At 49.6% G+C, this 27917-nt stretch overlaps 2 protein-coding genes across 7 annotated transcripts in view; one reads left to right on the top strand and one right to left on the bottom strand.

The window, feature by feature from the left end:
• The window catches only part of Ppp1r12b (protein phosphatase 1 regulatory subunit 12B), a 215841-nt gene extending 207803 nt beyond the window's left edge, over positions 1-8038 (top strand). For all 4 annotated transcript variants that reach the window (XR_012912055.1, XM_075988054.1, XM_075988055.1 and 1 more), the window contains one exon: positions 1745-8038. Coding sequence is in view for 2 of the 4 variants with exons in the window: in XM_075988055.1 (XP_075844170.1) it covers positions 1745-1831 (87 nt within the window). In the remaining 2 variants the exon portion in view is untranslated. The remainder of the gene's footprint in view (positions 1-1744) is intronic.
• A 1513-nt stretch (positions 8039-9551) lies between these two features.
• Syt2 (synaptotagmin 2) overlaps positions 9552-27917 on the bottom strand; it is a 113083-nt gene continuing 94717 nt past the window's right edge. For all 3 annotated transcript variants that reach the window (XM_075988057.1, XM_075988059.1, XM_075988058.1), the window contains exons 2-9: positions 23506-23700; positions 20324-20490; positions 18899-19018; positions 18438-18605; positions 18008-18175; positions 16591-16708; positions 15650-15783; positions 9552-15009 (exon numbers count right to left, since the gene is read on the bottom strand). In XM_075988057.1, the coding sequence (XP_075844172.1) occupies positions 14803-15009; positions 15650-15783; positions 16591-16708; positions 18008-18175; positions 18438-18605; positions 18899-19018; positions 20324-20490; positions 23506-23683 (1260 nt within the window). In that variant the 5' untranslated portion in view covers positions 23684-23700 and the 3' untranslated portion in view covers positions 9552-14802. The remainder of the gene's footprint in view (positions 15010-15649; positions 15784-16590; positions 16709-18007; positions 18176-18437; positions 18606-18898; positions 19019-20323; positions 20491-23505; positions 23701-27917) is intronic.

Below are 27917 nucleotides of genomic sequence, written 5' to 3'. Positions count from 1 at the left end.
TCAATTCCCAGCAACCACATGGTGACTCACAACCATCTGTAGTGGGGTCTGGTGCCCTCTTGTGGCCTGCAGGCATACATGTAGACAGACTATTGTATACATAATAAATAAATAAATATTTTAAAAAAATATATAGGCCTTCATGTGGTGACTCCAACCATAAAATTATTTCTTTGCTACTATTATGTAAATATCTGATATGCAGGATATCTGATGTGATCCCATGAAAGGGTTATTTGACTCTCCCCAAAGGGTTGTGAGCCACAGGTTGAGAACCTGTTGGCTAAAGTAATGTAGATCATTGAGAGTGACCACTCCTGAATTTGTTTCTGTGCTACAACTGCTTTGGAGTTTTGTTTTCCATTCCTACCTGTAATGAAGAGATAGTCTTTGAACTTGAGCGCATATGGGTATAATTTCATCACTAGGACCTAACTAGCTAGCTGCCCTGGACTAGTGATGGACATATGTTCCCTAGTTTATAGAGATAAGGAGAACAGCTGTAGCACAAGCTCCTGAGGTGTCAGTGAGGCCTTCTACCCCTCACCCCAAAATTGTAGATGTTGTTTTCCCTTTGTTCTCGGGCATGGGCTTTGGGGGCATTTGTACACACATACGCACACACATATTCATACACTTGCTCACAATTGTATAATGTAACCTGCATCTTCCTCGTGAGGTTGGGGAAACAAAGATCATATTTCTTCAGGTACATCATAGATTCCCAACTTTAATAGTAATGCCAAGAGCTCGAACTACATGGCCCATGATTCCTGAGCCCAGGCCACCCTTTTCTGGAAACTTTGCTTACTGTATGGATCCTGATCATTGAAAGAAAGGGTGTCTGCATGACAATGAGGATACAGATTTCTGGAGCCTTCGTTGTGAAATGTATTTACCTTCTAACCCCAATCTACCAGCAAGGCCCGCACATGGACTGTAGCTTATTAAGATTTTTCAGATGTACAAAATATCTGTCAAAGTGCCTGATCACAAAATAAAGACTTGGGTGTCCAAGCTGGGACTTACTCTTCCTGTATTCCTTGAGTTGAGCAACAATATGTGTTGTGTTCCAAGATGGAAGAACTGACAGATGGAATCTTCACTCCGTTCCTTTTTCCATAAGCCTCTGTTTGCCAGGATTATTCTAACACCATCCGCTAGAGTGTTAGGAAAGCCCCCTGGGTCTTGGCCATATCTCTAAGTTCCCTGGATGTTAATGTTGAGAATAGGTGTGTGTAGTATGACCAGTGAGAGTTTGGGTGGATTCTAGTTACCAAAGGCATCAGGACAAACTTGGTCATCTTGTGGCAAAAAGGCCAAGTTCTGTTCCTCAGCTTGCATTTTGTTCCTTATGGGGTGTGCAGTAGTGCCTTTCACTCCTAAGGGTCACACTCTCTCTGACTCCTTGTTCTGAGCTACTTTGGCAGTCTCCCCAGTTTCTTTAGGCTGTGAGTGAGTTCAAGGGCAGGAACAATTGCAAAAGCTCCTGGCTCAATAGAATAGAACTATAGGCTATGTGGAAAATGACGCTGGCTCAAAAGATGAGGAGGTGTATTTTCCCTAAATACTTACATGTCCAGCCCAGTAAATAGAAGGATCAAAGGGCTTTATCCCCGAGCAAAAGGGTAGTAACAGCTTATCACATAGCTGTCCTAGGAGGCCCTGCTCACCTGCTGGCTCAGCTGGGAAGGTAGCGGCCATTGTGCCAGGCTCTAACACATCTTTTCCTCTGTCACCGCAGGTGTTAACAGAACTGAAATCCGACAATCAAAGGCTGAAAGATGAAAATGGTGCCCTCATCAGAGTCATCAGCAAACTGTCCAAATAGATGAGGTCAGATCTGGGAGGAGGGGCAGCATTTGCTGCCAACCCCTCGTTTCCGGCCAGAAGTGAATGTTTCTGAAGAAGGGCACCTCCTTGTGATCCTCGCCAGTCACCTCCTCTGCGCTGTACATTTTCTCTGCACTCTGTGTCCCATTGCTCCCGCACTTGTAGCCCGAGTTTATGACTGTTTTAACTGAAGCATGATTGTGACTATTTCAAGCAATCTGGAGAAAGCTTTGTGGGGTATACCAAGCTCAGCTGTGAACCCCCAACTTTCTGCTGCTTTGTCCACATTGGTTTTGGTACAGATATGTAAGGCTTTGACCCGTAGCCTTTATACTGACCCACTGTCCTTTGATATAGGTGAGTCTTGTGGTGGCCACTCCAGGATTCTATCTGGGGTGCCAAGAGAAAGGGCAGAATATGGGGTTACTCTCTGGACTGCCTCTGGAGCTATTGCATAGAGTCCACGGTGGTTGTGACTCTGTTGTTCACCTCTCAGGGACTGACTTGTTTTTACTTTTCTATCGATAACCTAGAACTTCCCTGACTAATCTTAACCCTGTTTCTCCCTTTCCACAAGGCTTAGATGCTCCTGGACTCTCTTGCTCCTTTTCTTTCTGTCCTTTTATGATTTCTTCTCCCAGCCTGATGGCATAAAAGCTGGAACAGAGCTCCTGACCTCAGTTGTTGGGGCCACTGTGGAAAATCATCGCTTTGTTGCCATGGTACCATGACCTCGTCCCTACACAGCTAGAGGATGACTTAGGAGTCAGCTTATTCTCATCTCCCGCTTGGCCGCTTACAGACTGATTTTTCTGGGCTCTTCAAGTCAGACATAGCAGTATACACCTACAGTCTCAGCACTCGTGAAGCTGAGGCAGGAGGATCAGGGATTTGAAGCCAGCTACATAGCAAGACCCTCTCAAGAAGAGGGAAATCTGGACTCTGTTGAGTTTGCCTTGCTCCCTTTGCCTCTGTTTACTTTTCCACTTGTGCACCTGCTCCTAATGAGGAATGAAGTCACAAGTCCAGGGAGAGGGTGGGGGAGGCGGGTGAAGCAGGCTAGAGATGGAGAGAGCATGTGAGGACACTTGGAACACTGTGCTTGTGCTGTGAGACGATGGTCGTCGCGTTCAGGGGAGAGGCAGTGCCCTTCTTAGAAGCCAGCAGGAGAGTGACTGCTGGGGTAGAGACTGAAGGGGACGATCCAGTCCATAATAAGACTCGTGGACTCTTAAGAGTGGCAACATCATCCAGCCCAGCTTCCTTGTGTTATAGCGACCCCTCTGCTGCCAAAGCTTTGCCCTATGGTGGGCCTTTGGTAGCTATGCATTTAGTGCTTAAAGCTTGGGCGCCTCTAATAACCAGAGTTTTTACTAATAGGAGCTGAGGTCTGCTGCTCCCCGCCTGCCCAGCTCACTAAATATGGATGGGTGGTGGTCTCTACTTCCATAGTTCCTTCAGTCCTTCTTCAGATGTCATGGTTTTGATGCCTGTCACATCTTGACTCCCATCCTCTAAAGTCTAGACAAAGGCAGCCCTTTAGGTTATTGTGTCTCCGTCCCTACAGAGTGGTCCATAATTCCAGCACATAGTTAAAGTGCTAGTTCTCATGATGAGCCAGCTGATGCGGCTAATGCTTGATTTCTGTAGGCATTTGTCCTTTGGATCACATTAAAGGACAGGTCCTTTAGGGCCTCATTATTTTGGTGTTGCCAGTGATGTGGACCATTCTAACACTACCTCTGTCATTCTCTTTCATGAGGCTGCCACTGTCCTTTTCTGTGACCCTTAAACAGGCTGTAATTCAGGGTCTTTGTTGCAGACGAGGACCACGCCCACTCTGACACACTTTGAGCATGCATGTACAGGGTTCTCTTTGCCATTTCAACCCACTCTTCTGAGGAGTCTGTGTTGAGCCACTCTGTTATGGAGCACTGAGCCCGTGTTTTAGAAAGGACTAAACCACAGTGGGAAGGACCTGGCTTCTGCTATAGGAAGCGGGAAATGCCAACAACATGTCAGCCAACTGGTTCTAGAATAGCTAGGACATTGGGGAAGAAGGGATTGCTGCATTGTTCTTAGGAAAAGAAAATGGGATGTTAGGAAAACATTTTGAGTCTCCTCCATTTTCATAGACCAGGTAAAGGTGTTCCAGAGTTCTATGCTTTTGGGCCTTTTGGAGTCCAGGGGCAGGTCTCAAAACTCACACCCTGGCATTAATACCTGCTGCTGTGTGTGGCCTTCCAGGAAGGTTCCTTAGGACAAGTTGTTTCTATGCTTTTCAGCCTCAGGAATCCTGGACTCCACAGCCAAGAACTTATCATAGTACAGATGTTCCTAGGTAATTCCAGGCACTTCCTTTAGGCCACTAATTTTATTACAGAAAACATTGTGAATTTGGTCTCTTCAAAATGATATTGACTGAAAACCCCCATGATGGACATAGGCCTTCTGATAGCCAGCTAGACTCTTGGTGTTGGTCTCCTCTCCTCTGTTCTCGGCCAGCCACACACCGCAGGTTTCCCCGGTGGCCACCAGCCTCACTTGCTGACTTCTTGTGAGTCATCTCATAGCTGGAGCTTAGTGACCCACTGTAAGCCGGTGGCCATGCAGGATCAGCCCTGTTGCAAGCCAGTCTTCCTGGGAAATTCAGATGGGACAAGAATGTTCTCGCTATAGCATCACACCCTGTGTTCCCGCTGCAGCATCGCACCCTGTGTTCTCATTCATCTGACAGCTTTGGGAGCAATGGCAGGGCCAGTCCCGAGATTCTGGGACTGGAGTTTTCCTGTTTGACTTTCAGGGGCTTCTGAGCCTTTCCAGACAATACCTGGAAGTTCTGACTGCCAGTTTCATCCCTGTCTCTAGGGGAAGGTGGGTGGTGCACAGTTAAGGGTGTTGCCTCAAAAGAATCAGAACAGCTCGATCTTGGCCCCACTCAGTAGGCTGGTCTCACTTCCTAGAACCTCTGTGTCTGTCCAGCAGGGGCCACGTCCTCCCTCCTGCTTTCCCCGCTTCTGTCCCAGGCCTCAGTCTTCTAGATGCAAGCACTGTTCAGTGAGGCAAAGTACCGGGTTAGTCTGTGGGCCCTACAAAAGGGTATATAACCAGAGATGAGAGGAGGAAGTCTCCAAGCCGTGCCCTTTGCCGGCAGTCTGGTTTCTAGCGCCCCTTCGAGACCTTTTGTCGCACAGACAACTGTCTCCACCCAGTGTAAAGTACTGACAGTGCTGGCACTTGTGACATCTGTCAGCTGCTTCAGACTGTTGTACGACTTGAAACAAGCTTAATTGGGTAGCTAGGATGTTAGTGACTAACTTCCCCCAACAGGTGAGCTACAGCATCCACTGCGGTCTCACAGTGAGGCTGGGGCTGGGCTGCAGGAGCCCAGCTGTCTTCCCTCAGGACCGCAGGGCTCTAGTCCATGGTGACACACCCTTTCAGAGGTGGGCCCTGCACATCTCAGCTGCCATTCTAGTCTGCAAACCTTCAGACATAGTTCCCTTGACCCAGGAGATGAGGGCAACTTACTTAGCTGTAACCCTTGGGCAAGATAATTTTTTAAGGCCCCATGGGGCTTCAATTTCTGTAATTTATTCATTTCTAGAAGGATGAGAACATTTTGACTCTCAGATTTCTGCTTCTTTTCAAATTTTCAAGATCAGTCTTGTTTTCTTCCCAAACTCAAGCTGTTTAAGATTGGGGTGTCAAGGCTGACCTCTCCTCCTTGCTGGAAAGTGGAGTTAACACTGAAAGCAATTGAACAGTGTTGTGATTGTTTCCTTCCTGGTGGTTAGGAGCCTGAAGAGGTGGAGATTGTAGCTGGTAGGGGGTGGATAGAGCAGTATGTCACTAGGAACCCGGCCGCCTCTCCTAGATGTGACCAGCACTGCTTCTCCGTACCCAAGCAGCAGGCTTAACTTGGGATTCTGTTTGGCACCAGCTAGTTCCTAATGTTGAGCTCTGCCTTGAGCAACAAGTGTTCCACAGGAAGAGCCTAGCTTCGGCTGAGCTCTGCCTCCGAGCACTAAGCTCTCAGAAGTGGAGCGTTCTGGGGCTGTTCAAGGCGGTCTTTCACAAGAGACCATGCTGCTGCTTCAGGAGTTCACAGACCCCACAAACCACATGGCATAGAATGGTGCAGTCAGGACAAACCCTGGAGGTGGGTGCCTGCAGGTATGATGGGTAAAGGCAGAGGGCAGGGTCTTTGAATGTGGAATAGGATGGAGATTGCAGACACTGGGAGTAAGGAAGCCTGATTTCTGCACCTGGAAGTGCGTTCTGTCTCGTTGAGTTCTCTCCTCAGTTCCAGCTAAGCCTGAGAGGAGATTTTAATCAGCCTTCCTAATGGGTATTGACACTGCTCAGAGCAGTGGACTCTGTCAGGGACAACTATTGATTGCTTGTGTTCTGATTAGATTGGAAAAATAGATCAACTTCATTATAGTCCAGGAGCTGTCATTGTCACAGCTACAGAGGAATGAAGTGGTCTCTGGGGGCCGAGGAAAAACAACTGGACCCCAACAAACCTGAGGGAAGCTGGAAGTTGTCTCCACGTCTCCTTGCAAGCTGTGGTGAAGGTCACAATTGCAACCCAGTATCTGGGTGCCCGCTCGCGAGATGGTGGGGGTGGAAAGTCCTAAAACCCATGCATTGATGCATGTTCTGGCCTTACCTCAGAAGACTTGGCAATGTGAGGCTCCCTTCCAGCCTGGGGACACACACACATACACACACACACTTGCCAGGCTGGAGCTTTTTAAAAGAGGTCTGGTGTTTTCTTGATTAGAAATGAAAACTCAGAAACCAATTTTATCCAAGTGTGTAGCTCTGTCTCTTTTTCTCTTCCTGCACCAGCTTCCCAAAGGACTCCCATGCATCTGCTTGTCTCCCAGCTTGGTAATCTGCCAGAATGACATTTTGTTATTTTGCCTCTAAATTTTCCCCTAATGCTTCCAATAAAAATGTACTTGGGTGGCCCTTAAGGTGTCATCAAGATGGTAGCGTAGGTCCTTCCAACTAATCGTACCCCTCCCCTGCCTTCCCCCACACTCCTCAGGCCTGGCTTCCACACTTGGGCTTGATGGTGCTTGAGGGACAGGGTTTCCCATTAATCAGCCAAGAGTCCTGGAGAATTTTCAGAAACCAACAGCATGTCATTTTCCCCCACCACCCACAGCCAGCCCTATTCCATTTTCAAGGTCCCTCAGAGACAAGATTTAGCTTATAGGTCTAGATGATTCTCGTCACAGGGCTGTGTCTGAGACGTTCATTCCTTCTTTTCCTGGGGATGTGACCGGTCCCTGCATAAGGCAGAAATGTCTCAGCACAGGCTGAGCTAGTCTATATAGAAGTGACAGCCTCTCAGCCAGCCAGGAGAGAAGACCCAGAAAAGGCAGGACCATAGAGTCCTAAGAGCCTCTGACGTGCTCTTGAACCCAGAGCAGAGGTCAGAGCAGGATCCTGAACAGGGGACACTCCGGCCAGCACCAGCTTGTTTCTCTCCCAGGTGCTGTGTCTGCTGTTCTCAGCCCTACTCTTCTGAAACCTCAAGCGGATCCCAGCCTAGCCTAGGATGGCAGAGTCTAGTGCAGAGTAGCTGCAGGTAAAGGCAGCAGAGGTGGGTCCGGGAGAAAGCGTCCATCCAACACGCTTACCTCACCAGTCACCTGCCTTGAGCCCTTGGCAGGTCCTCTTCCTGGCCTGACCTCGAAGCACAGCCGTGATTTCCCTGAAGAGGGAGGTAACATGCCACAACCGCTCCCTCTGCAGCGAGATGTGACCTACTCTAAGCCAGTGCAGTCTGGTTTGGGCATCACTGTTTTTCTGTTTCCTTCACCCTGGTCTTGATCACCACTTGAACACTAGCATTTTGTTTCCTCTCTCCACCCTTCACCCACACTTATGCACCAAATGGAGCTGTTTTCCAGCTGAGTTGTGTATATTAACTTCAGTCAACTGTAAAGACACCTGGAGGAGGCTCCTGAGGGAGGGGAAGCCAGACTGGCTTTGTGAACTGAATGTATTTTTATGCAACTTTGAGTGGCCTTTCAACCCTGAGATGGATGGATTTGCTTTACTGGTTGTTATTATATGGTATTAAGTGTTCTGTGTTTGAAGTTTGGGAATAATATTCACATCTGTATGATGCCTGTAAACACAACAGTATTTATAAATGAACAAATAAAACTGTGTTTTAACTTTGTGCCATGAAAGTGATAGAGCTCCCATTAACCAGGCGGCCCCCAGTAGTTCCCACTGACTTAGCAGTCTCTGCATGGGCAGCCACAGTGCACAAGTCACCACATGCCCTGCCCCGGGAAGATCTCTTGGGTTGACTGGCAACCCTGAGAAGAAATCAGGGTTTCCAGGGCCTAAGGGTGGCTGTTTCATTGAAAGTGAAAAGCAGAGTGTGTGGCCCACCTGATAGACCCTAACATCCATCCTACATAGGGAAGCTGCACCCAGGGGGCTACTGATGGTAGTAGGCTCTGCAGGCTCCCAGCACCACACTGTCCACCTGGGTAAGGCTTCCTTGGGCCACTGATTCAGGACATCCAAAAATGACTTCTTACATCCAACCCATGAACCTGAAGCTAACTGTGGGGTCATTCGAGGTTGGGTCGAAACTCTGAAGAAAAGGAGCCTAGCCCAGGGAGTTGCTACACAGGCTGCTGGTAGGGCTGGGGAGTGGGCAGCCAGGTTTGGGTCTGCTTTCTGCCAAGTGGAAATCCTTGGTCACTGACTTGGGAGGGAGGGAAGATTCTTTTCCCCTGCTGTCACCAGCTGTTTGTAGCTCAGCCTGCAAGAGGAAATAGGCATGATGTCATAGTTGAAGAGTTCAGCCCTGGCCTTGGGGTTTGAATCTGCGGCAAAGCGTGATTGACACAGGACTTCCTAGACCACAAACATCATTTCTCTGGGGCCCCTGCTGGCTGCGTAAGGTCTGTAGAGTCAGCTTCATCTGCTGGCCATGGGTACCATCCTGCAGCAGAGCAAGACACCCACAGTCTTGGATCCCATGGCCCCCAGGACTGAAGTAGCCAGCCAGGTCTGGGCTCCTGCCAGCTCAAACAGGCCCTCTGCCCAGCTGCCTTCACTGCCCCCTGACCATCTGGACTGGACATGGAACACAAGCCTAGTGCATGCTGGTCCGAGACAAGTGACAGACTGATGAACTAAGTAAGAGTTTAATCTTTTCTTAGTTTTGGCCATACTGCCCCCTACTCTGACCATAAGCATTCGGAATCCTTTGACCTGACCAAGAATCTAATCTTTTCTTGGTTTTGGCCATACTGCCCCCTACTCTGTCCATAAGCATTCGGAAGCCTTAATGGTCATGGTACCCCTGCCTCGTCAGTCACAGATGGACAGCCTTCTTTAGAAAACAAGACTGGAGACTTTGTAGTTTCCGCTTTTAAACATCTACACCCCAGGACCAGCAGCCTCCAAGATGTCAGCATCAGACTGTGGCTGTCCCCTAAGCTCAGGTTCCCCAGAGGGAACTCACCAGTATGGGACAGCCCTTGTCCTCTCAGGAGGGTGGGCCCTGTGTACCTACCATCCACCAGAAACCCCATCTGCCCTTCCCCCAAACCCAGAAGAGAATGGGCTGTGAGCCCCAAAACCAGCTCACCTCCCGGCCCAACCCTGCTGCCCCACTGGGGCAGCCTTATCCTCCCCCACTAAAAAAAGGAGAAATGCTCCCCGCCCCCAGGTTGCTTTCAGCTCTTTTCTTTAATAAGGAGACGCAGCTCATTACAAAATAACAATCCGACAGATCAGACAAGAACAGAGTCCACAGAAGGGAATGGAGAGAGCAGTGCCAAGCAGAGGGGGGAGGGGAGGGCTACACGTGTCCTCATGAAGACAGGGAGGGCTCCTGGTGAGGCCAGTGCACTCCAGGGGTGACGTGGGCACACTCGGGTTCTGCCCCAGCCCCAGTTTTGAAAGTTTCTGGACGGGCCTGGAGTTTTCAGAAAGCAAATCAAGTCCTTAGCTGACCAGGACTCAAACAGGATGGTCAGGCTTTCAGGTCGTTATTTTACTGGCTGCTGAGAAAACCTGGGGTGAAGCTAAGGCCCACACACTGCTCCCACAACCTTGCCACACTCTCCTGCTGCTGTTCCCAGTGGGGAGTGGGGGGACTCCAGCCAACCCCAGTCTACACTGAAATGGTTGCTCCAGTTGCCCCATTATGTCAGTAGCACAAAGGTCCCTGGGACTTGCGTGTGCTCAAGCATCATGGTTTGTAAATGGCAGAGCCCCTTGTTGCCTCTGGCTTTGGCCTGAGGTCCCCTGGGTTAGTAACATATGACTGCACTCCTCGGGAGTCCTGTGGGTGCCCAGGCTGCTCCAGGTCTCTCTCCCCATATTGTTACCGCTTGCTGTGCCTGCTCAGGCTGCCCTGGGAGCTGGTGTGAGGGGCAGAGCCTAGTGCTGCCCCTCATCACCACACCCGCCACCGTGCTCTCAGGGGCATCCTGCTCTGTGGCACTGCCAGACCAAAGAGGGAGTGTGGGTGGAAAGCTTAACCCACTGCAGTTCTTGGTTTTCCCCACTGGTCACTTCTCCACTGCTCTCTGTGGGCCCTGACAGCTCAGGGAGAAAGAAGTAGGCTGGGCTAGCCTTGTTCATCCCAGGCTACAGTGAAGCCCAGTTACAGACTGGGCTGCTGACTTCTGAGAGATCTAAACCACAGAGCACACCACTGCCCTGCCTACACCCAGGACAGAGTCGAGTCCCACCATCAGACCTAAGCCAAGAAAGCCAGCCAGGGCCGTCTCCCGGGACCCCACCAGAAGCCCTGAAATGCCAACTGTCCTCATGATGCAGGGCTGAGGGAACAAGAGAGGATAACGGACAGGTGAGCCCTTCACAAGTGTTCTGTGGGGAGCCAGTTGGAGGGACAGGGGTGCTCCTGGGAGGAGTCAAGGGCAGCCTCCAGTAGGAGGCCCCTTTATGGCTTTTCAGTTTATTCAAGACAGTGGGAAGAAAGGAACCACGCCACACACACGGAACATAAAGGCAACGGGACACCAGACACAGGCTAGACATAGTACACTGTGCCCCAAGGGTTAACCCTGCAGACAGACCTGCAGCAGACCTGCCGCAGGGCCCGTGTTCTCCAGCATCTTCCCCGGGCGAGGCTGGCACTGGGGCCAGAATGTGGTCTCCCATTGTGGACATTCCCTGTAGGGGATGTAGGGTGGGATCGAGGACAAAGACTTTACACAACATAAAATCAAGGAGCAGCCAGTTTTGTAAAGTGGGTTTGGGGTTGGGGGATCAAGGGGACGCTCAGTATTGCCATGCGGCTATTTACAGAGTTGTAGGCATGCATCTCGGTCAATTTGCTCATGTGTTTATAGATAGCATCCTCTCTCAGAATATAGAACTAAATGCGCGTGGAGGGGTCAGGTGAGGCTCAATGGCTTCAGAAGTTTCCTGTTTTGTTGTTGCTTAAAAAATAAAGTATATTCATATATCTTCAAGTCACAGTGTCCCCTTCTCAATATTGCAGTTCGAAAAACAGGTTAAGTCAAGTCTGTGGTAACCAGCTCTGGCCCCTGGGACTGAGAAAAGAGGGATGAAGTAGCCAGAGGGTATATTGCCAGACACAATACAGAATTAGCCAATTAAATTTAAATTTCACACTAAAGAATGAATCACTTTATAGTACAGTATGTCCCAAATACTGCGTCAGACATACTTACGACTTCAAAATTATTTATCTGAAATTCAAGTTTAACCAAGTATCCTGTATTTGTATTTGCCGAATTTGGCAGCCATTACGGGGCTCTGGGACACCTCCTGCTCCCCATGGCTCTGAGAGAAGACCCCAACCAGCCTGCGGTGGGTGGGAGACAGAGCAGGGGCAAGCAGAGGATGTGGTGGGGGAGGGAGTCCAGTCTCTTCCTAACTTGGGGAGACTGCTGCTGTGTACACCCTCAAAGATAGGCTCTCCTACAGGGTTGAGAGACACGGGATTGTCAAGAACTGACATATGACATTGAAGAGACAAGGGATTCCTTCCTCTTGGGGAGCATCACCCACCCTCTCGTGTAGCATGGAGACATGTTTATAAAGCTGCTTTTACGAAGAGGCCTATAGGAGACCTCCCACCTCCCTCACCGAATCTTAGGCCAGCAAAATCATTGCAAGTCGCTCTTGCAGAGATACAAACTGTGTGTTGGCTTCTTGAGGAGAAAGAAGACCAGGGTCTCCAGTTGGGCCTCACCTTGCTTCTCATAACAAGCATCTGCTGTTTGGAGCCCCCGACTCCCCAGGCCTCAGTCTGTTTCTAGGGTTAAAAACTTCCAACCCAGAAGTACCCAGAATCCTTCACCAGCCAGAAACATTGACTATCTTAACTTAATGCTGATACCCCAGGACCCTGACATCCCCAGAAATAAACCCCCGTGGCAGTGAAGGTTTGGAATGCTATACTGGGTTTGGGTCACATCAACCCCCAGTGCATAAAGACTTGAGTATCGACATGTTCCTGCCCAGCTCCTGCCCTTGAACAGGTGCTGTCTGCTTGGGTGGCTAGCGAGGGACCGGCCCTAGGCCTGAGGAGGAGCCACTTCCGGCATTGATGCTGCCTCCAAACTGATGACCAGAGTCCAAAAGCCCTTGCAGAACAGAGCTGTCGCCCGTCTGCAAGGGACACTAAAACCATACCTTCCCTCCTCTGTGAGCAGTGCGGTAGGGCTAGGGGCTATGAAAGGCCTTAACGAGGTTCCAGGAGAGAAGCCGAGAAGTTGAAAGATGGGTTGGGAGAGCTGGGAGAATGTAGAAAGAAGGAAGGGTAAGGTCGGGGGGGGGGGGTGTCTGTGAATGAGGTTTATGGAATGTGTGTGAGAAGAGCCAGTGCAGGAAGGGACCTGGGAAAGCACCAAAGTTCCACAGCTCTGAGGATGGAAAGGAATTGTGAAGTCCATGCCAGGACCCTGGTACTCCTCAACCACCCGGACTCGGAGTGGACCCTATCGCCCTACAATTTTCTGTACCTCTGGTCCCAAGGAGTCTACAACCCATCATCCCAGCAGAAACTTCCCTCCTCAGTGTTTAGCATACACGCACATACAGAGAGTGTATAAAATACATAACTTCCCATGTACCCAGGGCCAGCAGCAGAAGCGCCTCTAAGGTACGCAGGTCAAACCTCACTTCGCAGTCTGTTTCTGGTAGAGGGGTTAACTTGGTCCCTACTTAAACAAAAAAGCAAACCCACACAGCTCCCATTTTCAGGAAAACTATAGGATTACTCTGTGCCTTCTTATACTGGGTTCTCAAAGCCAAACTCTACACCGCCATCCATCAGACCTAGAAGAAGAGGGAAGGACCAAAGTGGGCAGAGCAGAAGTTCTGCCACATTGCTGTTGAATTGTGACCTCCCTTGGGCTTCCAGGAAGCTGTGTATTTTCTGTGGTAAGAGAACAAGGGCCTGAGAGATTCAAGGAGAGAAGAGAAGCAAGACCAAGGGAAAGGGGTAGCCTCTAGCTACATGGGGCTTAACTCCTTTGCCCGGGCTGAAGGTTGGAAGGGTACTCAGTGCTAGCCTGACTAACATATATATGGCTTTTATCAATACTGGGGACAAGCGGGGAACAGGGAAGGGAACACTGAACACAGGGGTAGAAACCTTCGCAGGTTTCCTCCAGCACTCATTTGAAATGAACGCCCTGTTTCCTGGCATTTCCCTGCCTCTAGGAAATGGAAGGATAGGGCCTATCCACAGCTCTGCCTGGGCCCCTCTGGCTACCATCACGGAGGCCTGAGGACCCAGGGAGTCAGGAATCAGAGTTGTGAGCTCTTCACTGTCTATCCATGCTTCCCCTTCTTGCCACCTCCTCCTTACCTGGACCTCAAGGGACCTAAACACTCAAGCCTTCCTCTCTCGGGTCTCTGGCTCTGTGCAGAGTGTTTGTCTTCAGACAGTATTTTTCCACTTAGACAAAAAGGGGAACAGAAGCAAAAGCAAGATGGCGCGTGAATGCGAATGACCGTGGCACTGCCTGCGCTCTGCCCTGCGGAGGAAGGAAGCTTGTACTTCCCACTTAGGAGGCAAAGATCCAGGAGCTCAACTTCAGGCTTTCTCAGTAACGGGGACCCTCCTCATCGTTTGATGCTATCAACAAGAATGCAATCCTGGGGCCGGCAATCTCGGGTAGAGTTCAGTCAATCCGGTGAGAGTTTGTTCCCATGAATGTCCCCAAAACCACATTCCTGGGGGAAGCCATGACTGACAAGAGGAAGTCTGTGATGGCATCAAGGGCTTTGGTCCTAGTTCTGAGCAGATCCAGCACCACATTGTGCTGCCTTCCAAATGGCCATTCCCAAGGACTCTGAGAGCTTCACACGCTGCCGGGCCTCCCACTGAGGCAGCTGGCTTTCTTCATCCTGGAGTCCCTGAAGACTTTCTCCTTTCACATGGCTTCATTGTCCGTGGCTCGTTCCAGAAATGAAGAGAAAGACTCAAAGACAGAGGCAGGCAGGGATGGACACACGCACACGCCCACACGCGCACACACGCGTGCACACACACACACACACACACACACACAACACGCTCGACTTTGTGTTGCCTTGACAGTTGAGAAACAGAATGTGCCACCATTGATTGGTCCAAAACCCAGGAAAAGCAGGAACTGCTTCAACTTTCCTCCAATCGAGGCCCCGCATGGGGCGAGGCCTGTGTGAAGCTCTGAGAGTGAGGGAAACCGCGACAGACATGCAACAAGGACAGCTCCTGGAAACAGACAGAGCCAGGCTTCTCTTTCACCACTTAGGGGACTCCCTTCACGCAGCCACCAAAAAGAAGTTGGTCTTTAAAAAGAGTAAAAGGAAGGAAAAACAGGACACACTGCAAACAAATGAAGAAACCTCTAGGGTCGCGTAACTGAGGTATTGATAGCTCTGGATCTTGTCAGTGCCCTCAGAGGCAGGAGGCCCAGCGTCTGTGGCCTACTTGTTCTTCCCCAGGAGCGCATCCACTTCCTCCTCTGGCTTAAGAGAATGCCACTGGGCGATCGGCCTCCGAGGGTTGGCCAGCATGTCGGACCAGTGCCGCAGCTCCGTGCCTGTGGCGTTGCTGCCCACAAAGATCTTGCCAATGGCTTCGTTCTTGCCCAACTTGTCATAGTCTAGCACAGTGACAACCACCTGGACTTTCTGCAAGGAAGCAAAGGGAGGAAGGAATTCAGAGAAGAAGGAAGCCGTGATATCCTGCATCTCTGTCTACACTGCAAATAATATGGAAGGAAATGCCTCCAGGTTTCTGGCTTCCAGCTCCAGTTCAGTTTCAGTGGACATGGAGATGGAGGGCAAACCCTTTTCTTTTTTAAGGCAACCTGTTTTTCTACCAGCGGTATACTTGAGCATACACAATGCTCTGAGAACTGTAAGATCTTACAGGACAGGTGTGGCCTCTAATGAAGTCAGTGGACACATAATAAAAATAAATAAATAAAAGTTGCTAGGCGGTGGTGGTACATGCCTCAACACTTGGGAGGCAGAAGCTGGAGGATCTCAGTGAGTTCGAGGCCAGCCTGGTCTATAGAGCGAGTTCCAGGATAGGCTCCAAGGCTACACAAAGAAACTCTATCTTAAAAAAAAACATATATATTTGTTCATATATGTTCATCAAATACATTAAGGACTTATATGACTTTTAAAAGTTAGTTCATGTCCATCTCCTCTTCAGAAAAGTCCCCTCCGGGGTCCCACCCCATCATCACCCACCCGTGGCTTCTCTCTGCGCCCCCCACTTGTCCAGTGAGCTCAGAGCTCAGGCCCCTCGAGGCTTAAGCACCTGGATCTGCTCAAAGGGAATCTCGAAGCTGAAGGACTCGTTGAAGTAGGGGTTCAGGGTCTTCTTCTTCACGGTCGTCTTCTTCTTCTTGAGTCTCTTGCCGTTCTGCATCAGGTGGATTTTCACATAGGGGTCTGCAGAGACAGTCCCAACAGAGACCTCTAAGCCCTGACCATCTTCCCGGTGTCCCCAGGCCACTTTGGGATCGGACAGGCCTCCACCCTGCTGGCACCAGCCCCTTGGAAAGCCCAGAGAAGGGACAGGAAGTCATCTCGTTCAAGGGTGGGAAAGGTGTTAAGGACCATCCCTAGTACATGAATCGGGAACTTCTGAGCTTAAGAAAGGACTTGTGAGGAAGCATGGGACTAAGTGGCCCAGTGCCTGGGCTAGGCAGGAGACACGGAAGTGCTACAATCAAGGCAGACTTCTGCCAAGTCCCGACCCCACCCCATCCAGACACAGAAGGGAAAGGACCAGCCCAAGGTCACATCCTGGGTCAGTGATGGAGTTAAAGCCCAGCCACAGGGCTCATGGTCTGAGGGGGCTCTGTAGAGGCTTTACCCATCCGCATCCTGTGGCACAGGCTAGCCCTCTTCACTGTCAGAGCATCCCCTTCCAGAACAAAGCTGGCAGAGCCTACAACCTCTCCTGGAAAAATATCCCCTCCTCTGGTGGTATGGCAGAAAGGCAAACTTTGGGCTAAGCCTTGCCACTTCCAATGCTTCCTTCTAAAGTCCTATGTCAAACAAAGATTCCTCTGTCTTCTCCATGGCCCACTGGGCATAGCCAGAGGGTAATGGACAGGCAGCCTGGAAGAAAGGGTGAGATTGGGAAACTGTGCCCCACAACAAGTGAGCTGCTTCCTACTGTCAGCTCCAGGGACTCAGAGCAGTGACTGGCTCACTGATGCCATCCACTGGCACCCAGGGGTTCTGCAGTACCTGAAAGGCCCCCCACGTCCATCTTCTTGAGGTTCTTGGCCTCCAGGATACAGACTGTGAGTTTCCCGGCAGTGGGCACATAGCGCAAGGAGGTACAGATGTCACCCAGCTTCTCCGGCTGTCCAGGGAAATTAGCGGGTCTTAGGTCACTTCCCCTACCCCAGTGGTCTCTAGTGTGGCTGACCCCATCTTGAAGACTGGCAAAGCAGTGGTTTCTAGCCACCTCCCTAAGTCATCAGCTCCCACATCTGTCCTGGTTCCCAGCCACGGTCTGAGGAAGCTGACGCCTCCAAGAAGGCAGAGAACAGGCTATAGAGGAGGGACCTGGCAGACCTGGTAGATGTAGGGTGGGCTCAGGTCCCCACCAAGCTGGGCTGAGAAGGGCACCAGGAGCAGTGCTAGGTGGCCAAGTGGTTTCGGGAGCTTCTTCCCTGGTGGCTCGTGCCTGCTGCCATCCTTTCCCATCAGCCACTGGGCTCACAGAGTGATGTGTAGGTTTTAAAGTACTTTCCTTTGCTTTATTATTTATTATTGTGTGGACAAGGCAAGGACACTGTGTAACCAGCAAGAAACTCAGAAAGTCAGACAGCCGTGCAGTACTGGGCAGAGAGGGCTCAGGACTCCTGACCCTTAGAAGGCCTCAGCTAGCCCCAGTTTCTCAGGGGTGGGGCCACCAGGGTGAAGGTAAGACCAACCAATCACACATGTCTTCCTTCAGGTGCATAGGCCTTCAACTCTGGCAACAGGGCAGGCCCCAGCTATAGAAGAAGGCCTGCACCTTCATCCCTACTCCTCCACTGAGCACCGGGCAGGCCACTTCAGGAGCCTGGCTGAAACACGCGAAGACAAACCATACACTGAGAATCATATAGAATCAAGGCTGGCTTTCCTTGTGGGTAAACTGCGGCATAGAATCTGATTGACAGTGGGACCTCAAAAGGAACAATAATGATGCCATTCTTGCTTGGCAGACACCAGGCACTGCACAAGGAAGGCACTTTGCATGGGCGGTTAATTTCCAGCTAGAAGCCTCTAAATGAAGGTAGCAAGGCCACAAAGCTTAGTGGTGGTGGTGCACACCTTTAATTCCAGCATTTGGGAGGCAGAGGTAAGAGGATCTCTATGAGTTCAAGGTCAGCCTGATCTACAGAACAAGTTCTAGGATAGCTACTCAAGAACCCTCCCCCGAAAGGAGGAGGATAAGAAAAGAAGGAAGAGGAGGAGGAGGAGCAGGAGGAGGAAGGAGGATGAGAAGGAGGAGGAGGAGGGCAGCAGCTTGCCCTGGGTCAACAGCCAGGCAGTGGGGAGCTGGACTCTTCGATCAGCAGACCTAACTCTAAACCTCCGCTCTTCCTAACGTACACGTGGAGGAACAAGCCTACACAAGCACTGAGAGGCCAGGCCTCTCCACTCTTACCTCTTCCTTCTCCCCGCCTTGTAGATCTCTCCACTCCTCAATGGGCTGGCCGAGGTCCACGGTGTTCATGGGCACCTTCACCTCTCCGATGATGTCATGTTTAGAGAAGCGGTCGAAGTCATAGATGGCCATCACCAGGGTTTTGCCTCCTAACTCCTGGTACGGCACCTGCAGGGCACAGACGGGGTCAGAGGGGGCCAAAGTGGCTTGATCACTTCTAGGGGGGATGCTGCAGGAAGAGCCCAGGCTTGGCCCTGTACTGCCCACAGGCACCAGGCAGACTGTGGAAACCAATGTGTGAGATGGGAAGAGGCTACTGCGCCACTCTGAGCAGGTCCCAATGCTCCAGCCATGGCTGTGGACCAGGGAAAGGTATGCAGAACCTGGGGGGCAGAGGGGGAGCCGGAGTCTCCCTTCCGATTTCCATCACCTTGAAAGTGAAGGTCTCGTTGAAGGCGGGGTTCAGTGTCTTCCGGTGCACCTTGGTCTCATATTTCTTCTTCTTGTCTGGGAGGAGGAAGACTTTGACATAGGGGTCTGAAGTGCCACCCATGTCCAGGGCAGGCAGTTCAGCCGCTTGCAGGACACCCACGGTGAGCTGTGGAGAAAGGATGTCTCAGTCTCTGGGCTGCTCATCCAGCCCCAGAAAATCTCCTGCCGCCCCCACCCCCACCCCAGCGGGGGTCTGGGAAGGGGGCCAGGCCAAGCTCAGCAAGTAAATTAATAGCAGTGTTCACCTGAAACCTTCCCCAGAGGAAACTGATGTCAAAGCCAAAGGCTACGTATGCCCTGTAGCTTCCAACTGTCCCACTCCGCAGAAAGGCAAGGCCTACCTGCCTCTAGGGAGTCACTTCTGCCCACGCCCTGTCCCCGTTGCCCAGCCCCACACACCTGGTTGGCTTGGAAATCATAGTCCAGAGAAAACTGCAGTTTGCCCAGGTTCTCTGGCTCCTTCTCCTCCTCGCCTTCACCTTCTCCTTCTGTCAGGCCCGTCTCTGCATCGTCATCATCCTAGAGCTGCGAGTGGGGAGAAAGGGCTTGTGGGAAGGCAGCAGCCACCCTTCACAAACTCTGACTCAGAGCCCTTGTGGGGGGAACTGAGCTGTCGGGAGAGCCCCGGTACAAGGCAGACCCTAGGAACCAGCATGACATGGGAGAGCGGCTCATCAGGGAACCCCCAGGCAGACACCCAGCCCACACTTGGAAGACATGACATCTCTCCTCCCTGTGGGGTTGGGCACTATGCCACAGGCCGGATAGCTTCTTGAAGCAGGGGGATCACTTTCCTTAAACCCCATCAGTCTTTTGCTCGGATTTACCCAACCTGGGCGAGACATACCAGGATTGCAGTCCAGGCAGCCAGGAGCAGGGTGAGTCCAGAGAAGCGGAAAGAGAAGGGAGCAATGTAAGAGCAAATCCTTCAGCTGAAGCCAGCCTGGAGTCATGGCTCCTTGATGAGATCAGTCTGGGTTACGTGCACACATACACACACACATACATACATGCATGCACATACACACGCATGCATGCATATACACACTGACACAAAGATGTGCATGCATATACACCATCCATGTGCACGCACACACACACTGTACGCTCCTTTGAGGCCCACCTAGACATACAGACACATAAGCACTTGAAGACCATCATGACCCTTGGCTGCCCTTTGAGGCCAGTCCCTTCTTCCAGCCTTCACTATGATGCCTTGAGAAAGACCCTCCCAGTTGTTCCCCAAACGAACAACAGAGGACTGGGAAACACCCGGCTCTAAACTCAGAGGAGAGTGATATGCCAAGGGGCCTACTGGAACCAATACCAACAGGCTGGGTCAGTGCCTCCTTATTTGAGAGTGATGGATTCGTGTGGTTCCGCCTTGGTGCCTTCGAACCTCCGAGCCCTACCCCCCACCCAGTCAGATGTATCTGTCCTTCAGTCCCTCCTGGCAACAAATTTTGGTGTAACCTAATGGCATCTTCCTGGGGGTCATCATGGATGTCAAACACTTAGCTCCAGTGGCCTCCTTGGGAGTCCATACATTGTTCCCCTTCTTCTGCTTTTTCGAGGGTGGGCTAGCTCATGCTGACTCGGACTTAAGTCCCTGCCCTCCAGCTTGAGGTGGCTGACCTGATACTCTAGGTGTGACTGTCGCCACTGTGACCTGTGTGGAGAGTGTGCGCATGTGTGGAGTGTGCAGAGAGAACAGCTCATACAGAAGAGGAGGGTTTGGCTGTGGCAGCCACGCCTCACCTTTCAGGACTGGAAAAGCCGGGAAAGCCGGGCAGGGCCCCTCCCTGCTCCTCCCCAGCACCCTACCTGGCCCCCTTTCATGTCCTTCATGTTCATGGCGTTCTTCATGCCCTTGCCCTTCTCCTTCTTGTTCTTCTTCTTCTTGCAGCAGCATTTCTTGCAGATGCAGAAGCAGCAGGTGAGCAGCAGGAGACCAGCAACCACAGCCATGGCGATCAGAGCCCAGGGTGGCACTGCCCACACAGAGAGCCCCAGCATCAACACACTGCGCCTCGCAAGCGCCCTCATCCCAAGCAGTGGGTTGGGATTGTGACTCCCCCATTCTCCAGCCCCACATTTTTTATTGATTTTTATTGAACTCTACATTTTTCTCTGTTCCCCTCCCTGACTCCCCACTTCCCTTCAACCCTCTCCCAAGATCCCCATGCTCCCAATTTACTTAGGAGATCTTGTCTTTTTCTACTACCCATGTAGATTAGATCTACGAAAGTCTCTCTTAGAGTCCTCATTGTTGTCTAGTTTCTCTGGGATTGTGAATTGTGGGCTGGTTTTCTTTGCTTTATGTTTAAAAACCACCTATGAGTGAGTATATGTGATAACTGTCTTTCTGTGTCTGGGTTACCTCACTCAATATGTTTTCTAGCTCCATTCATTTGCCTGCAAAATTCAAGATGTCGGTTTTCTTTCTACTGTGTAGTACTCCATTGTGTAAATGTACCACATTTTCCTTATCCATTCTTCAGTTGAGGGGCATTTAGTTTGTTTCCAGGTTCTGGCTATGACAAACAGTGCTGCTATGAACATAGTTGAGAACATGTCCTTGTGGCACAATTGAGCATCCTTTGGATATATACCCAAAAGTAATATTACTGGATCTTGAGGAAGGTTGTTTCCTAATCACCACACTGACATCCAAAGGGGTTGTACCAGCTTGCATTCCCACCAGCAGTGCAGAAGTGTTCCCTTTACCCCACATCCTCTCCAGCATAAGTTGTCATCAGTGTTTTTGATCTTGGCCATTCTTACAAGGTGGAATCTCAGAGTTGTTTTGATTTGCATTTCTCTGATGACTAAGGATGTTGAGCATTTCCTTAAGTGTCTGTCAGCCATTTTAGATTCCTCTGTTGAGGATTCTCTGTGTAGGTCTGTACCCCATTTGAGGGCGGGGAGGGTTATTTGTTCTTTTGATGACAAATTTCTTGAGTTCTTTGTATATTTTGGAGATCAGACCTCTGTCTGATGTGGGGTTAGTGAAGATCTTTTCCCATTCTGTAGGCTGTTGTTTTGTCTTGTTGACCATGTCCTTTGCTTTACAGAAGCTTTTCAGGAGGTCCCATTTATTAATTGTTTCTCTCAGTGTCTGTGCTGCTAGGGTTATATTTAGGAAGTGGTCTCCTGTGCCAATGCGTTCAGTGTATTTCCCACTTTCTCTTCTATAAGGTTCAGTGTGGCTGGCTTTATGTTGAGGTCTTTGATCCATTTGGACGTGAGTTTTGTACATGGTGATAGATATGGGTTTATTTTCATTCTTCTACATGTTGATATCCAGTTATGCCAGCACCACTTGTTAAATATGCTTTCTTTTTTTCCATTTCATATTTTTTGCTTCTTTATCAAAAATCAGGTGTTCGAAGGTGTGTGGATTAACATTCGGGTCTTTGATTCAGTTCCATTGGTCCTCCTGTCTGTTTTTATGCCAATACCAGGCTGTTTTCAGTACTGTAACTTTGTAGTAGAGTTTGAAGTCATGGATTGTGATGCCTCCAGAAGTTCTTTTATTGTACAGGATTGTTGTGGTTATCCTGGGTTTTTTGCTTTTTCATATGAAATTGAGTACCATTCTTTCGAGATCTGTGAAGAATTTTGTTAGGATTTTGATGGGCATTGCATTGAATCTGTAGACTGCTTTTGGTAAGATTGCCATTTTTACTATGTTAATTCTACCTACCCAAGAGCATGGGAGATCTTTCCACTTTCTGGTGTCTTCTTCAATTTCTTTCTCCAAAGATTTAAAATTCTTGTCATACAGGTCTTCCATTTGCTTGGTTAGAGTTACTCCGAGATATTTTATGTTATTTGTATCTATTGTGAAGGGTGTTGTTTCTCTGATTTCTTTCCCAGCCCTTTTATCATCTGTGTACAGGAGGACTACTGATTTTTTTTAGTTAATCTTGTATCCTGCTTACATTGCTGAAGGTATTTATGAGTTGTAGAAATTCTTTGGTAGAATTTTTGGGATCTCTTATGTAACCTATCATATCATCAGCAAACAGTGAGAGTTTGACTTCTTCTTTTCCGATTTGTATCCCCTTGATCTCCTTTGGTGTCTTATTGCTCTAGCTAGGACCTCAAGAACTATATACAACAAGCCAACGCCAACATCAAACTAAATGGAGAGAAACTCCCAGCAATCCCACTGAAATCAGGAACAAGACAAGGTTGTCCACTCTCTCCATATCTATTCAATACAGTTCTTGAGGTCCTAGCCGGCCCCACATTTTTATCCATATCCATGAGGTATGAGTACTTCACTCTCAGCTGCCCCCTTGTGGACACAGCCTGCTGGATTAGCAGCCTGCTGGATTAGCAGCCTGGAGTACATGGGGAAGAGCAGTTTGGGCTATTTCCAGGGTTCTTCAGTTACTTGATCTTTGCACAACTGGTTAACCTCATCACAGCCAAGGGAAGAAAGAGACTTGTGAAGCCTGGCCCTGAGACAGTCCTCGGAGGCTTGACCCAGAGGCAGCAAAGTTTCCTGAGCTCTAGTTCCCCTAGAAGACTGGCCTTGCTTATTCAGAGGGGCTGGAGAGCCCTTACCACCACCACCACCAGCACCACCACCACGATATTCTCCCACCAGTGTGGCTGATCCTGCCAAGGCGACCTGGTTCCACACAGAGAGCCTTTGCCAGGAGTTCGGGAAGCCTCATTTTCTGCACTCCAAAATAAAGCAATTGCTAAATCTGCTGAAAACCTGAATAATGATTCCTAGCTCATTTTTTTCACCTTTTATTTTCATTCTTTGGTGGAATTTTAAAGTGGTACTTGGAGTTGAACCCCCGTGAGGCCTGGACCATGTAACAATAAGTTCCTTTGCTGACCTCATTCATTTTGGATCATACTCTCGGCCTTATAGGGTTCCTTGAAAAATCCAAAGAGCCCAGCCCAGCCCTTCCCTCTGGCCCCCCACCTCCTCAGGCCCAGCCCTGTCACAGGCCTCCTGGTACTAGCCCTGCAGGGCCACTCACAAGGGATCTTGTTGATCTCGTTGAAGAATTTGTCCTTGAGCTTGGCGAACATGTCTTCTTGGCTCTCCCCAGTGCCCGTGCTCTCCGTGGAATTGTCGGCTGGCCTGACAGGCATCGTGGCAGTGGTGGTGGCAGGAGCCACAATGGGCTCCTGGTTCCTCTTGAAGATGTTCCTCATGGTGGCAAAGGGGGCAGCTGGGGGAGAGAGGAAGAGAACATGATAAACATCCCAGAAGCTCTGCCCAGGGACCAGGAGACAATCCCACCTAAAGACTCTGGATGTTTCTGCCTCTGCAGCACAAGGGTACAGAAACAATGGCCCTCAGTAAGGTAGTGCAGGCATGCCTGGGGCTGTGAGGGGTACCCGCTGCATGCGAGCTACCAAATCCAAACAACAATATAAGGTGGCTTTTTTGTTCCTGTTTTGTTTTGTTTCTTACATTCTTCTTATTTAACAGTTGGGGAAACAGGCTTAAGAGTTAAACCATCCTGAGGCCACTTCCAGCCTGACAGAATCTGCCTGGCTCCCAAGCTTATAGCCTGCTTTCCTGTGTCATTTCCATCAAGGAATGCAGGAATCTGCATCTAACCTCCCACAGCTCTCAGTGGGGTAAGCTTCAGCCTCTGTGCTCCCCGACTTCCACAGAATGGCTCAGCCTGCACTCTGCCTGTCTCCATGACACAGGGACACCCCCAGCCTCTTCACGTTCTATACTGGCCTCCCTCATCTGTTCTGGCCTCCACCATCTGTTCTGGCCTCCAGCATCTGTTCTGGCCTCCCTCATCTGTTCTGGCCCCCAGCATCTGTTCTGGCCCCCAGCATCTCTACTGGCCTCCAGCACTTGCTCAGGGTCTTTCCCACCCTTTCAGATCCACATCTTTAGTCCTGCTCCTCCCAGCAGCCCTAGAGCAAAGAGGTGACACCCACTGGATATAGGAAAACCTAAGGATATGGGGAACAAAGACAGAGGCAGAGACATGAGGGGGACAACAACCCCATGATCCATCGACCAGAGAGCTAAGGCATTCGGCACACTTGAGGCCAGTACACATCCTGTCTTACATCTAGACCATACCATATGTAAGTTGACACTCTGCTTTACTTGTCTTTTTCTTGACATTTTGTCTTCATCTCTAAGTGGTTAAATAGTATCCTACTGCACATAATAGTACTGTGATGTTTTCATTCCAGTGCTGATAGAGTTCCCACTGCTCCGTGGCGGGGGGTTATTAAATGGTAGTTCCTACTTAGCATGTGCTGGCCTAGGTTCTGTCCTCAGCACCACTACATACAGACACACAAACACACACACGTGTATATATAGTATATATACACATATTATATAACCACACGTGCATATATGTGGTATGCTATATATACTGTGTGTATATGTGTAATTATAAGCACATACATACATATACATAGATTCCTATAACAAGATGAGCATAAACTCTGGTCTTCATTTAAAGCTATGCTCTCACAAGCTTCCAGACTCTACCCTGGCCTCTCTCACACTGTTCTTCTCTGAAGGGTGTATGTCTCTTCAGCTCATGTCCCGACAGGACCGGGCCTGTGCTGTGCTGATGTTAGCTCTCCTGTGTCACGTGCACATCTCTAAAACGCACATTGCTGACATCCGGTGTTTGCTTTTGAGACAGTCTCACTACACAGCCTAGGCTGGTCTTGAACTCACAATCCTACCGCCTCAGTCTCCCACGTGCTGGTATAGGGGTGCACTGGCATGTGTACGTGACTGGCTTCTTTCCTTTAGTGCGGTAAGTTTTGTTCCGACTGTAGCCTGTATCATTGTGCTGTTTGTTTGTTTGTTCTGGTTTTTAAAACAGGGTTTTTCTCTGTGTAACAGCCTTGGCTGTCCTGGAACTCTCTTTAGACCAGGCTGGCCTCAGAATCACAGAGATCCGCCTGCCTCTGCCTCCTGAGTGCTGGGATTAAAGTGTACACCACCACCGCCCAGCCTGTATCAGTTCTCTATTGCTTCTTACTGCTAAATGATATTCTACTATATAAACAACACATTTTTATTTATCTATTCATCACTTTATGAATAAATTTGCTTTGGGGTTTTATTATGAATATCCACATATGTTTTCACTTATCTCGGCTACAGTTAGGATAGAAAGTACCAGGTGGTGTAGGAACTATGTTTGGTATTTTAAGGGGTCACCAAACTCTCTTCCAAGGTGATGGCATGAGTGTGTCTTCCCATCCACAATGTCCGCAGGCCACAAGCTTTCCCTGGTTACAGTGTCTACGAGGGTGGAGGTGGTGCCTCACTGTGGTTCTGATGGGCTAGGAACCACAGTGGTTCCTTAGGAACATATTCAACTCCTTTACCAATCAAAAACTAATATGTTTTTATTTGGGGGGTGCATGTGTGTCACAGTGTAAGTTTGGAGATCAGCAGACGACTTGAGGAATCTATTCTCCTTTCACCATATGGGTCCTGGAGTCCCCGTATGGGAACTGGGCTGTCCGACTTGGCAGCAAGCACCTCTACCTGTCAAGCCATCTTGCCAGCCCCTTTGCCACTTTTAAATTGAATTTTTCTTGTCTTTTTATTGTTGAGTTATGTAATTTACATATTCGGGATTGCAGCTTCTCCTCAGATAGGAAGCGATAGCCTGTCAGGTTGCATTTCCTGCCCACTCCAGTGGGGACAGGGGAGTGTCTAACACATCATTTGTAAAACAATTCTTTAACCGTAGGGCTGTCTTTCTACTTCTGGGTGATGTCCTTTAAAACATAAAGGTTTCTAATTCTGATCAAGTCTCTTTCTTTGATTCCTTATATTTTCTATTGTGTGTCTAAGAATCAGTCACACAGCCATGTCACCAAGATTAGACTTATCTAAGATTTTCAAATGTAAATGTGGTTCTTGTATTGAGGTCTACACCTGTTTCGAGTGGTGGTGGTGTGGTGTGTGTGTGTGTGAGAGAGAGAGAGAGAGAGAGAGAGAGAGAGAGACAAAGACATACACAGAGAGGGAGAGAGACAGAGATACACAGAGAGAGAGAGAGAGACAGACAGACAGACAGACACACAGACAGACAGACAGACAGACAGGGTGGGGGTAGAAGGAAGGGGTCCAAACTCATGAGGATCATGTAGGTATCCATTTGACACAGCAAGAAGCACCATGTGGCTGCATGTAACAAACATAGCATGTTGAAAAATCCCCACAATATACAAATACAGGAAAGGCGGGTGCCATGTAAACACCCTAAAAGGATCAGAACTCCATGGTGCTGGACTTCCGAGCATGAATTCCCACCCTCAGGAGGGCCTTTTTCCTTGTTTGATAAACCAGCTCTATTTCCATTACTATGTGTCCCTGGTCCAATTTATTCTTCTGGACGCAAGAGTCTGGAAATCTCAGCAGGTACACCCTGAACTCAGAGCTGCTCCTGAAACTCCTGGCAAACCATCCAGGAGGTAAGATCTGTGCGATTTCTTATTTCGGCCTTCCTTCTTTGCTCTCCCCCTTTCATCCCAGACTGCTTAAAAGCAGACAAGCTCCCACAGAGGGTAGCATGGGGCGCCCCTCCCTCGCTGTCTTTTTTCCACAGCCCATATGGCCACCAAGGGCCGATGACGTGCTTGGTCTTCCTCTTCCACCTCCTGGGATGTAAGTCAAGGCAGCAACACACACACTGGCCGCTGACTACCTAGAGGAGTTTGGCTGAATCTGGGAAATTCATGGAGCTGACCAATGGATGGCCAGATACGGGGCAGCCATGCTGGCAATAATAAAGACCATGACACACTTGTCTCCTGTGTTGGTAGCCACTCAGACCCTTCTAGTCTTCCTTCCTTCGACCTTCCCCAGCACCCACCAAGATGATAGGACTGGCAGGCAGGGGTACGGACGGACGGACAGACTGGGCAGACAGGACAGACACTGCAGTGGCTCTGGCCAAATCCTTATCCCACAGAGCTAATTCCCCAGAGACCTGCACTGACTTTGTCTCCTCAGGGTCCTAAAGCTAGCTGGCTTCCCATGCTGACCCCCAGGAGACTTGTTACTGCTTCATTATCCCCTAGAGACTCCCAGTTTCTCTGTGTCTCCTTACTACAGATAGTTCTTCCCCAATAATATGGAGATAATGTTCCCAGTGACAAGATGTGAGGTCCAAAGGAGGTGGGGAAACCACCCATTTGCAGTTTTAACTTCAACGACAATTTAAAACCAAATAAAAAGGCCAATGCTGGTCATATAACTCCGTCTCTTCTCTGATATGGCAGTCCAGTAGGTGAATCTTACTGGTTGCTACCTCACTTCTTCAGAGAATTATTTATTTTTACTTTGTTTTTTGTTTTTTCAAGACAGGGTTTCTCAATAGCTATGGAGCCATTCCTGAAACTCGTTCTGTAGACCAAGCTGGCCTTAGAC

This window comes from Microtus pennsylvanicus, chromosome 10, assembly GCF_037038515.1.
Source record: "Microtus pennsylvanicus isolate mMicPen1 chromosome 10, mMicPen1.hap1, whole genome shotgun sequence".
NCBI classification, from domain to species: domain Eukaryota; kingdom Metazoa; phylum Chordata; class Mammalia; order Rodentia; family Cricetidae; genus Microtus; species Microtus pennsylvanicus.
The sequence above is the reverse complement of the archived record's forward strand: the minus strand, read 5'-3'. Positions and strand labels throughout refer to the sequence as shown.